This window comes from Mirounga angustirostris, unplaced genomic scaffold (assembly GCF_029215605.1).
Source record: "Mirounga angustirostris isolate CCGP_5_RB_7025 unplaced genomic scaffold, mMirAng1.0.hap1 SCAF_12, whole genome shotgun sequence".
NCBI lineage: Eukaryota > Metazoa > Chordata > Mammalia > Carnivora > Phocidae > Mirounga > Mirounga angustirostris.
The window spans coordinates 84,505,313-84,518,683 of NW_026991720.1; the positions used below are offsets into that span (position 1 = coordinate 84,505,313).

General features: G+C 40.1%; 1 protein-coding gene across 2 annotated transcripts in view; it reads right to left on the bottom strand.

Moving 5' to 3' along the window:
• The window catches only part of RSBN1L (round spermatid basic protein 1 like), a 69,315-nt gene extending 57,008 nt beyond the window's left edge, over positions 1 to 12,307 (bottom strand). For both annotated transcript variants that reach the window (XM_064575373.1, XM_045864820.3), the window contains exon 1: positions 11,731 to 12,307. In XM_064575373.1, coding sequence (XP_064431443.1) covers positions 11,731 to 12,307 — 577 coding nt within the window. The remainder of the gene's footprint in view (positions 1 to 11,730) is intronic.
• Positions 12,308 to 13,371: the final 1,064 nt, after the last annotated feature.

Sequence of the window (13,371 nt, forward strand, 5' to 3'; positions counted from 1 at the left end):
TGCTGGAACAAAATTAATCTTAATTCCTATCTAATTTTATGTCTAAATAAATTACAAATAGGATTTCCATTTATAATGCCCTTACGGGTTTTGAAATACATGCAGATTAAAAACAAAATTTCCAGGGCACCCGGGTGGGTCAGTCGTTAAGTGTCTGCCTTTGGCTCAGGTCATGATCCCAGGATCCTGGGATGAAGCCCTGCATCAGGCTCTCTGCTCAGCGGGAAGCCCGCTTCTCCCTCTCCCACTCCCCTGCTTGTGTTCCCTCTCTTGCTGTCTCTCTCTCTGTCAAATAAATAAAATCTTTAAAAAAAATAAAAAATAAAAAAATTTCCTCTTCGTATAATGTAGTGATAAGCTTTATTTTTTTGAGATTAGAGTGTACAAAATGGCAATTCGGAAACTCGAGTCAAACATAATACAATTAGTATTATCCACACAGTGACTTTCCTTTCTAGTTCTCATACCATTAATATCTGCCTCTTGTGCTCACTTGACAATTTAACCACTGTCTGTGAGCTGTTGATCAACTTCTCATCCCATTATCACTTTTCTACTGTTCTTACTTTGAAATACCTGCCAAAATTTTCCTGAATAACAACTAGATATCTCTTCTCAGCAGGCAGAAAGGGCTGAAATGCAGTACAACTCGTTAATTTCCCAAACAGTTACTGACTACCCAGAGGTACCCTGACCTGAAACAAGATAACCACAGCCCCCAGATTTCACAGGCTGTGTGTCTAGTGAAGAAGATAACTAAATAAGTGATTAAAATGAAGTGAAGAAAGTCAGGAAGGAAGAAGTGCAAGGTGACATGGGAAGAGACAACAAGGGGACCTAACCTAGTCTAGGGAATAATAAAGGCCTCCCTTTCAAGTGGAGTCCTAAAAGATGAGTAGACATTAGCTAGGTGTAGTAGAACTGTGGAACGAGGGATAACGCGTAGACAAAGTTCTAGGCAGCAAGAAGCACTGAGGAGAAGTTAAAGAGCTAAACAAGAGCCTTGTAGGACATTTTTAGGAATTTGAACATCATCTCATAAACAGAAAAGTGACATAACCAAATGTGTTCAGATCTCTAGCCATCACTTAGGCTGTAGCATGAAAAATGAATTGAAACATCACAGATTTGAAGTAGGGAGCCCAATAAGGAGGCAGTTATACAATAATCTAGGCTAGAGATAATGGTAACTTGAACTAAGACTAGTAGAAAGGACAGTGAAAGGAGACAGATATAAAAGATGGTGATTAGAACTAACAAGATTTGGCTACAGGTTGGATGAAGGTAAAGTGTAGAATCCAGTTTTCAAGCTTGAGCCACCAGATACAAGATGGCACTGAGATAAGGAACACACACAGCAGGACAAATTTGAGTAAGGAAGGCTGAGTTTTGAACATATTAATTTTACAGTTCTGTGGAACATCTAATAGTGACTATGTCAAAGATGGATCTAAAACTCCAAACTAAGCTAAGATTTGGGGAGTGCTAACAATAGACAGTAGAAAACCAACAGGGTGATTAGCAAAGCCAGAGAGAAGAGTACTGTAAAAGGGTCCCAAACTAAACTAAATGCTGAAATAGTAGCAGCAGAGATAAGGCCAATGATGAGGGAGGCCAGGAAAGGGAGGACAAATGGAAGGTAAACTGTTAAATTGTTAGACCAGAGTAAAAGTTAAGGAATCATGCGTAATCTTGATTTTTTTGAGACCGTTTTAAAGGCTGTTAACAGCTGGCTACCTAAGAACTAAGAGAGGATCTGAGATTATTTCCTCCTCACACAAAAAGCAATCATTGTTGTCTGCCACCACAAGACTTTTACAAGGGTCCCCTCCACATATGCAATACTGAAGCATACACACACTAACAGAATCTCCTATACATAGAACAACATTTTAAAACTTTACATATTGACTCACCATTAATTTGAGCTGCATCTGATAAGAGAACTCTAATATAAGGCACTTGCCTATATCTCAAACTCATATCCATCTTTTCCAACTAGTTCTCCTGCAGGCCCACCAACATTTTTTCAATGATATGCTTACTTCCTCCATCTGAAACCATAAAATTAAATATATAAATCCTCCTCTCTTGCTACATATTTGATAATCATGAAGGCTGATCATACATTCCCTCTCAAAATCTTTTCCTTTCCATGTCCAGGAGTACCTCATTTTACCACTAAAATTAGTCTCCAATATCCCTGTCTCTATTTTTTCTCTCAGCCAATTCATCCTATACAATGCTAACAAATTAGTATTCCTTAAATACCAATTTGAATAAATTATCACTCTATTAAAAACAAACAAACTGTGCCTTGCTGTTGCCCACAGTACGAAGTCTTAACTCCCTATCCTGGCAAATAGAAAACATATTGTGGCAAACTTTCAACTGACATGAGGTGCTATTTCCCAACTTTGTACAAAATCACCAATCCCAGCTGAATGGTTCTATTCACAGACCACTGAACATGGCATGCACACTCCGGTCTCTATGGTCTTGCTCACACCATTTCCCCTAACAAGCCTGTTCCATCATCTCCATTTTCCTAAGTCCCACTTTTCCTTCAAACTCTGGTTCATTTATTTAGCAAACTAGCTCACAATGTAAGGTACAATTCTGGATAAAGGAGATTTAAAAACATTAACACAGTTTGCACAATAGTTTATAGAGCTGGAGCTCTTAAGTCAAACTACATAATGATCTAAAATTTAGATTGTATACTTATTTAATATCCTTGGGCAAGTTACTTAAATTTTCTGAGCTTCCATTCAGCACTTATAAAAGGCTAATATCTAACTAAACTTTAAAGAAGTTGTGAAAATTAAATAAAAATACATATAAAGTACCAAGTACAGTTCTATGTGTTAATTATTATTATTGTTGTTGTTATTATTATTGTTTCTGTCCTCAAGAAGCTTATATTCTAGTTCAAATTGCACCCAAGTACTCACTGCATCAGCTTTTGGTCCAACTCAAAAAAGCCTGACAGAATTTACTAATCGTGATATTTTCATCATCCTCAAAGGAGAAAAGTGAAAAATGGTGACTATATACTCCCTTAAGGTATAAAGTTCATCAGTGATTCAGCCAGAAAATGAATGCCCCAGGACACTGGCTTTCCAGAATATTGTTCCACATGTCAAACCACTGAAAACGGTTCTGAATTAAATAATATCTAAAGAAAATGTATACCCTTTCTATAAAAAAACTAACAAGAGGGTGCCCGGGTGGCTCAGTTGGTTAAGCGACTGCCTTTGGCTGAGGTCACGATCCTGGAATCCCAGGATCGAGTCCCACATCGGGCTCCCTGCTCGGCAGGGAGTCTGCTTCTCCCTCTGACCCTAACCCCTCTCATGTGCTCTCTCTCATTCTCTCTCTCTCAAATAAATAAATAAAATCTTAAAAAAAAAAACCCAAAAAACTAACAAGAGTAGCCACTTAAGTTTGTAATGCAAAGAGAACAGATAAAATTAATTTCTTAATGAAAAGTATTGTTTTCTTCAAATCACTTATTGAGTATAAGGCAAAGATCATAAAATGATGACTAAAATGATGCCTGCTCTGAAGGAATTGATATAATCTATTTAATATAGGAATTCATATAGGTATACAGTTAATTTATATTAGTCCACAGAGAACATTATGTAATAGAAATTATAATTTTGAAATATATATAGTATTTAACACACTATACTAATTCATATTTACTACATTAAAAAAAACTGGTAGGACTTCTTATTTTTGGCCCATGTTACCAATATTATAACAGATCATCAATTGTAACTGACTACACTCAATCTTTAACGAAAAGCATTCTGCAAGTAGCTTTCCAAAATTCAAACTATGATGAATTTAGAATTTAAGAAAACTGTTTACCATAAGATTCTAGTCTTATTACTTATTTACTTTGGTACCCAAAATCAAAATAGACTGCCAAATTTTAATCTAAATACAAGAGTAGCAAATTATTTTGAATTCCCCATTCCCAAATCGAATTCCTTTTTTATTTAGAAATAGTTTGGCATCATTTTTTAAGTCCTAACAGAATGGGTGACACAGGCAAAAATCATTAATTGATACTGAAGCCATTAAGTAAAAAATTGCTGGGAAATTGGATATTCATAAATCATCGACACACCGATTACAAACTAAATGCAAATAGAAAAATGAACTAGTATAATGGGGATAATGGTCACCTCAACCAATTTACTAATGGCACAATCTTAATATTATACGCCTCCTGATGGGATGTAATATGAAGCACACCTATGAAATATTCTTACCAAAACTATTTAATCTGGATTAATCAGCCTTGATCTTGATACCTAACTTCCAGTTTGTAATAAATACAAAGAATCAAGCTAAATACCACAACATGGATGTAGAGATTACTTAAAATCTTTAGTGGCAGCTGGGTGGCTCAGTCTTTAAGAGGCTGCCTCAGGCTCAGGTCATGATCTCAGGGTCCGGGGATCCAGCCCCATTGTTGGGCTTCCTGCTCAGCAAGGAGTCTGCTTCTCTCTCTCCCTCTCCCTCTGCCCTTCCCCCTGCTCGCGCTCGCTCTCTCAGGCTCTCTCTCTCTCGCAGATAAATAAAATCTTTAAAAGAAATAAAATAAAAAATAAACAAAATCGGGGCACTTGGGTGGCTCAGTCGTTAAGTGTCTGCATTCAGCTCAGGTCATGGTCCCGGGGGCCCTGGGATCGGGGGCCCTGGGATCGAGCCCCATGTCGGGCTCCCTGCTCAGCGGGAAGCCTGCTTCTCCCTCTCCCACTCCCCCTTCTTGTGCTCTCTCTCTCGCTGTGTCTCTCTCTGTCAAAATAAATAAGTAAAATCTTTAAAATAAATAAAATCTTTAAAAATATATATCACTATATATGTTTAGAAATCATGAATATAAAAAAATCTACAAGGTAACAGGTATATTAAACTAGTATCTTCAAAAAGTCAATGTCATATGAAGAAAACAGTAAGTGGAACAGTTCCAGATTAAAGTAAACAGAGAGGGACGCCTGGGTGGCTCAGTTGGTTAAGTGACTGCCTTCGGCTCAGGTCATAATCTCAGCGTCCTGGGATTGAGTCCCGCATCGGACTCCCTGCTCAGCGGGAAGCCTGCTTCTCCCTCTCCCACTCCCCCTACTTGTGTCCCTCTCTCGCTGTCTCTCTCTCTGTCAAATAAATAAATAAGATCTTTAAAAAAATAAAATAAACAAGACATAAAAAGAAAAAAAAGAAAATATCACTCAAGAAATGGCATTATAAAAATAAATACTTAGTGTTGTTTGGGATACAATGGGAAACATGGGGGTTATTGGAAGACTAAAAATGCATTGGCTATATGATTATTTTAAATGTTTTATTTTTTAAATTTTTTTAAAGATTTTATTTATTTGGCAGAGAGAGACACAGTGAGAGAGGGAACACAAGCAGGGGTAGTGGGAGAGGGAGAAGCAGGCTTCCCGCGGAGCAGGGAGCCCGATGTGGGGCTCGATCCCAGATCCCTGGGATCATGACCCAAGCCGAAGGCAGACACTTTACGACTGAGCTACCTAGGCGCCCCTTCTTAAATATTTTAAAGTTATTGTAATTATCTACTTTTAGAAGATGAAGGCTGAAATATTTAAGAATGAAGTATCATGATGTCTACAGTTTACTTTCAAATGATTTACTTTCAAGTGATTCATTGCACATATAAGATAAAATATTAACAGTTGTTGCATCTAGGAGGAAAATCTATTCTTTCAGCTTTTCTGTGTGCTTAAAATTTTTTATAATAAAAAGTTACAGAAAAAAGAAATAACTTGGAAAAAGTTTTAAAGTTCATCTTCACTTTCTCCTTCCTGTTTATCACAGTCTAAAGGGAAAAAATTAAGTTAACTGTGGCATTCTGTAGTTAGGCTCACACTCTTGCAGAGATGGGGTTGATCCAAATTCTTTACACATTAGCAATGCAACTCTGAGCGAGCTAAGAAAAACTCAGTGTTTTAATCTAAAAATATTGAGATAATACCATGGCATATGACAAGCACTCAGCAGATGCCTTTTCTTTCTCCCACCAAATCCCCAAATTTTATTTCCTAAGCTATCATGGCTGACCGCACACTGACTTCACAAGTATCTGCTCCAAATAAATGTTACTGGGAGTTTTTTGTCTCCTTACTTAGATTTACTTTTCTGATACTAAATAGTTAACCCAAACCTTGGGCACAGCTGGTGGGAATGTAAAATGGTGCAACTCCTATTGAAAACAGTTATGGAAAACAGTATGGCAGTTCCTTAAATTAAGATTACCACATAATCCAGCAGTTCTACTTCAGGGCATATATCCAAAAGAACTGAAAGCAGGGACTCAAACAGGTATCTGTTCATCCATGTTCATAGTAGCATTATTCATAATAGCCAAAAGGTAGAAGAACCCACATGTTATCAAGGGATGAATGTACAAACAAATGTGGTATAAACATGTAATGGAACATTATTCAGCCTTAAAAAGGAAATTCTGACACATGCTGCAACACACACACACATAGAGAGAGAGAGAGAGTGAGTATGTGTAAGTGTGTATATGGGAGGGGTGGGGGTTGATTCTGCCCTCTTGCATCTTTTACCATCTCCAATTTCTAAGCCTTTCTAGGGGTACTGCAAAGTAAATAGGATTGTTTGGGCCTTACACTAACCTTCTATTATGCTCACTCACCCCCTCCTCCGTTCACTGCCCCCACCACAGGAATGAGGTAGGATCTCCAGCAAAACTGAATCAGAATGGCTCCAAACTCAGGTGCATCCCACACATTAAAAGGGAGAAGTGAAATGTGGGTGTGAAAGAAGGGAGACTAAGTGAAAATTTAGAAACTGAACGGTGAAACTTACAGCTTTCTTCCTCCACCAAGCACTACAGCCCCGCCATCTAAACTCATTACCTCTGCCAATCCCCTCCTCTCCATTATTCCAGTTACACAGACAGACAGAGAAATGAAGGACCTTTATCTGAAGAAACTGAAAACCCTCTTACCCACTACCCAGAGAAAAGAAGTAAAGGTAAAATATGGGAGGGGCACCCAGCTGGCTCAGTCGGTACAACACGCGACTCTTGATCTCGGGGTTGTAAGTTCGAGCCCCATGTCGGGTATAGAGATTACTTAAAAATAAAATCTTAAAAAAAAAAAGGTAAAACATGGGAGTTTATTAGTCACTAAGCCATGCTCATGCATGCCCAGTGAGCTTTCAATCAGCTTTGAACATTCCTTGAATATGAAGGAACTGCTAAGGATCACACAAATCTGAAGAAAGCCTCCAACAAGACCAAAATCAACGACCAAAAAAAAGTTTTAGAGGAACCAAAAACAATGCAAGAAACGAAGAAACTATAATTAATATCCTTGAAGAGGTAACAGAAGATGCTGCACCCATGAAAAAAGAACAAGATGCTACAATACAGGAACTAAGAGCAAGAGCTCATGAAACATTGTTTTTTTAAAAGAGAGCTAAAATTTAAAAATTCAATAAAAGGGTTGAGATCTCCCAGATTGTGGAAAAAAGACAATTTTTTTGGAGATCAAATTTCTCAACAAGAACATTGGAAGCCAGGCAATAATGGGAACACCTCCAAACTTTTGAGGGAAAATGATTTCCAATATAGAAATCTCTCAACAGCCAAACAGTCTAGCATGAGGGTAAAAATAAATTAAAAAAAAAAAAAATTTCCAGTGCACACTTTCACAGTAATAGTAGAGGAAACCAAAATGAAGGAATAAACCAAAGGACGGCATAGGGTCCAGAAAAAAGGGACTCAGCGAAAGTGAAGGAAATTCTCAGAATGTCAGCTAAGGGAAGTCCCAGATGACAGCTTTGCAGCAGGCCTAAAGAGAAAACAATCCAGACTAAAGCAGGAAGAAAGACAGCTACAGAAGAGATGACTACAGGAACAAATGGAACTGATAAGTTTATCTGACAGATTTGACCATGTGGAAAATTGTACCGAGAAGCATTTTATGGAGCCGCTGGAGGGTACAGAAAGACTTTGCCAGACCAAACTAAGCAAATGAAAAAACTAGGTATGAAAAACAAAGGTTACACAAGAAAATGAAATCATAGTAAACTATTTCAGCAGTGACAAATACTTGGTCATAATGATGAAACCTCTGAATATGAATTTAACCTAAAATTGTGGAATTAACATTAGAAAGATAGGAAAAAGTCTAGTTTGAAAAATCTTCCAACACCTATCCCTTTAAATCACTGACATTTACATACCTTAAATTATTCACTTCTAACAGACTCTTTAACTACAGAGAACAAACCAATGGCACCTAGTGGGTGGGGGAATGGGTTAAATAGGTGATGGGGATTAAGGAATGCACTTGTGATGAGCACCTGGTGATGTATGGAATTGTTGAATCACTGTATCGTACACCTGAAATGAATATAACACTGTATGCTAACTGGAATTAAAATAGAAACAAAATAATTATTATTCAATTCTTTAAAAAAGCCTCTATTTTCATTAGTTAAATTCTGTTAACTATACTTTCAAGGCAAACATTCTGTGAAATGCTCTGGTTTTATCTTGGGATACTTAACAGGATCATTCTAAGGAAAAAAATAAGTTAATAAATGCAAAGCAAAAACACTAACAAAAATGAGAAGAGCTATACAAGTTTTATTAGTTAGTGCAATTGTTAAGGCACTCTGTTATCCAATAATATGTTTGTTCTGTTTGCTATAACATAATTCTAAATGTTGGATACCTTCAGTACATGTCCACTCTTACCTTCCACATTTACCAATTCAAAAATTTATTCAATCTTATAGGAAAATGGGCTGTGAACTCTTTAGTAGATTACCTCTCACCACTAAATCTGGTTATTTTCTAGTTTTAAATATCTAAAACATTTTGCACATTTTCTTTTTATAAGAAATAAATTTAACTTTTACATGATGACTCAGGCTATCATGGAAGTCAGCTACCGCACTATGACTAGATGACCTCACAGGTTTTTGGTGTGTAAGGCACCAACCCTTATGCTAAATGGGCTTAGACTGCTACGCTTTTGTGATTCTGTTGTTTTATCACTCTTAACTTTCAAATCTGTCAATGATTCTTACTCTATCTGGACTGATCCACTTTTTAATTGTTATAAGGTTAAACAAATCATCATATTTCTGACTCAAATAACATTTACTAAATGGCTTGCCAAGCCTTTTCATACACAGTTTCATTTAATACAAGTAATTCCTGTTAAGATGGTAGCCAATGTAAAAATTTAGCAGTTCTCACTAAAGACTTAAAAAAAAAAAACCTACTAGCATACAGGAACTCAACTGGTTAATGGAGTTGGGAGCTAGATTTTTTGGATGTCTGTTTGCCTTTTGAGGGAAGGATCTATTTTCTTTGCTTAGGTGTCTTTATAGCTCACTTCCTGTTCTGATTCAGCTTGTTCAATCAGCCAGCTATGGGATAAATGGGGTCACTGAACTATCCTCTGTGCTATCCATGAACTATCCAACTTAGAGCAACATTAGAAAGAGTTATATATCTAAAAAAACAGACATATCCACTAAGATTTTTTTTTTTTTAAGATAAGGCTAAGCCCAAGGTGGGGCTCGAACTCACTGACCCGAGATCAAAGAGTTGCACGCTCCCGTGGCTGAAGCAGCCAGATGCCCCAACCACTCACTAAGATTCTTACATAAAGCCCAGAGAAACGGACTGTATTACAAATTAGAATTTTCATATTTATAATTACACTTTATTGAATGTATATAATTTTGTTTTAATAACACTGTTGCTGAGGAATTTTCTTAATTAAAACAGAACTTCAATTTAGTTAAAACTGAACTTTAGAAGGGTAATACTTCTTAAGATTTTCACCATTAATCATTAAGACACTGAAAAAAATCCTTTGATTTTTAGATTTTCTTCAGTAAAATAGCAGCATTTCTCTCAAAAAAAAAAAAATGAAAATCTTACAATGGTGTTCATATTTAGTCACTACGAAGAAAAAAACCCTATAGAGGTCATGGAAAAACATGTTCTCCACATCCTAATGTAGAAGCTATCATTCCTCATATTAAGGCTTCATAAAATAATCTGTAGCCTTCGAAAGAAGAATTCTAAATGTAATTTAAAAAACTGGACAAATTTCTCTTTAACAGCCATTTCACATTAAGAGCCATTTTTATGCTCCATATTTTAAGTTAGACTTGGGAAAGAATGCTTATTTATTTTCAGCCATTCCAATACCCTGACAGTGTTATACCCCACACTCACTTCCTCATTCAAAGAACTTAGAAGAATACACTGTTCACACATCAAAAATGAGACTAATACCAAGCTGCAAGCGCACAGACTTTCAAGCACTTTTTACTTTTAAAGGTAAGCATTAAAACGAAATAGCTTTAAAATACTAACCACCTAAAATTCCAGACTAAAAGTAGTGTAAGTTCCATCCTCAAAACCACTTTCCTAGAAGCAACACTCTCCAAAACTGAGAGAACTTTACCCTGTGCCAGAGCACCTGATGGCTATGCTTAGTTGTCCAAGGTTTTCTACAGGCAGAACAGCAGGGAAGAAGTAACCCTGCTACTACATACTCCTGTGCAGCATTTTAAAAAAATTGTGAGAACAGCCATTTCTAATTCAAACATACAGAGAATTATTCATGATTTAAGCTACAATTAGATCAGCAATACTAAAACTGCTTGACATGTCATTTTTCCTCAAAAACACTTTCACAATACATTCTCAATGTATATTTATAATAAAGGTCACTATGTGCTTTAGGCTTTTGATCACATAAATACCTAATTTTCAACCACTCTCCATGTTGTACCACCGTCAGATCAACTGTGTATCAACAAATAAGCAGCTCCATCTATTTCAAATAAATACTTTCTGAAAATCATACGGCTAGCCTACATCTTAAAAGAAAATCGCCTAGCCCTGTCTGAAAAGGACCCTTATGAATTTGCCATTTTCTGATGCTAAAACATTTTGCAGTCACTTGATCTGGCAAAAAAAAAACACGTCAACGCTCCTGATTTTATCATTTGCTGCAGGAGAAAAGAATATGGCTGAAATTTCTTTCTGAAGGGTGGTGGTATTCCAAACAGGACCACTCAAAACACCTGAGAATCCTGAGCGGTGCGGAGGGTGCAGGGAGGCTACCTTACGAGACAGCACACACTTCGGGCCCTGCACACGACCTCATTTCCCTAATAGGGATGAAAAGCTCAGGCCTCTGGTAGCTTCCAGCTGACGCCAAAGCTCTCCACACCCCTCTTTTTGACAGGATTTTCTGGCGTTGGAGTCTGTGTCACAAATAACGAATTCTGTGATCACGTCTAAACGGTCTAATAATGAATCAAGCACCTTTTACAAGACCAAACCCTCCGCGATCCCATTCCCTCCCCCCTCCCTCCGCAGCCCAGCACACCTAGGCGGGCACTCTAGACCGAATTCCACAAATCTTGCAGCGCATTAACTGGGAGATAGAAACAATATAAAAAATAAGTTTCGGCCATTCCCCTCGCCGCAACCGAAATTACAGGCTCCATTTCCTGTCCCCAAGGGGACTGCAAAGTCGCCTGCTGAGAACGGGACGCCTCCCGCCCCCTCCGGGCTGGCGCCCGCGGCCCCCGCGCTCCCCCTGCCCGGGCCCCGCGGGCGCGAAGAGGTGGCGGGGACCCGCGGCGCCCTCCCCTCCCCCTCCCGGCGTCGACACCCACCTCGCGGCAGCGGCTTCAGCTCCCCGTTTTCCTCCCGGGCGGCCCCGCCGGCCTCGCCTGCCCCGCCGAGGCCGTGCCTCCTCCTTTCCTTCTCTCGCTTCTCCTTAGGTCGGCGCGGCTTGGCGTTGGCCGAGGAGGCGGCGGCGGGCAGCAAGAGATGGTGAGGCTGAGCGCGCAGCAGCGGAGGAGGGACCAGCAGTTTGCGCGGCACCGGCTGAGACGAGGAAGCGGAGGCTGAGGAAGGGACCGCGGAGCCAGCGGAAAAAGAGAAACTGCTCCGAGCAGAGGAGGGGGACGCGGCAGCAGACAGACCGGGAAAGCTCCAAGACGCGGGGCTGCCATAGCTCTGAGGCGAAGGTGCCGCCAGCGGCTGCAGCTGCCTGCTGTTCCCGCCGTTGCCCCCCTCTCCGTTCAGTCTCCGCGGCGCCTTCTTCTCCTCAGTCCGGACCTTCTTGGCCGACAGAGGACCCGGTGGGCCCCGGAAGGCGGGCTGCAATTTGCCAAACGGTTCTTTCTCCGAGACGGCGGCGGCGGCGGCGGCGGCAGCGCCGTGCACTGGGCTCGGCGGTTCCGCCATTTTGCGCTCCTGTTGTATTTACTCTCCTCCGCTCCCGGGCGCGGGGCAGGGGCGGGCCCTCAGCGAGGGGCGGGGGAGGGGCGGGGGAGGAGTGGAGCGGCCGGGCCATCGGCAGAGCCCTCTATTGGACGAGCCATGCTGAAGGATCCCTCTGGGAACCAACCAAAGGCGTCAATCTGGAGCCCAAGAGGCGGTATCGCCAAGCGGACCAGGTTTGGAGGTCAAAGCTCCGCGGGGCGCGGCTAGTGGTGGAGCGAACTGTGAGGGGAGGGTCTTCCACTTGTCGCCAGCGTGAACCCTGGTGCCGCGCGAGTGTCCGGAATGAATCCCCAGCTCCGGACCCTCAACTCTGCCCCCTTCCAGGCGCGCTCGTCTCTGCTCCAACTTTGTCCTGTGTCACTTTCTCTTCCTTTTATCCCCTGGGGTCCTTTTGGTCCCTCCCCGTCTCTTCGCGCTCAGAAAGCCGAATTTCGCTGATGCTTAGCTCAGAGAAGAAAATTTTGTGCGGAATTCAGTCCTTCCTTCTGTTAGGCGGCAGTCGTTGGATGGGAGGGACTAAAAATCACTTGGTGTCCTGACAAGATCTGTTACTGTTGCTGAGATCGTCAACGCTAATGCTTTAAGGGAGGTAACTTCGTGCAAAGCCAGAACTTTCGGATTACTTCCGAGCTTGAAGGTAAGACTCCCTGGATAATTTTTCTTTTAAACTTTAGTGGTACACTCTTAAAGCTCTTAATTTTATTGCAATTATTATAACTGAGGCTTGCTAAGAAAAATCCGTTAGCGATATTTACTGATGTTTGAAAAGCAAGGATTTTTTTTAGGTGTAAAATAGCGGTTAGCACCCTGAGTGTTCAGTGCTTTATAAATGTGTATTTTGATTTCTAGCTTAGAAAATAAGGAATTGGGGGAGATGGGTTACAGTAACACGGTTGCAACCAAAGCGAGGAGCAAGATTTTAATTCAACTCAGGTCTCACATAAGATTAACAAGTCAAAGGAATAGATGTAAAAATAAAAGTAGTCAAATCAGGAAATGAGCACTCGGAGAATATGCTAAGTCCT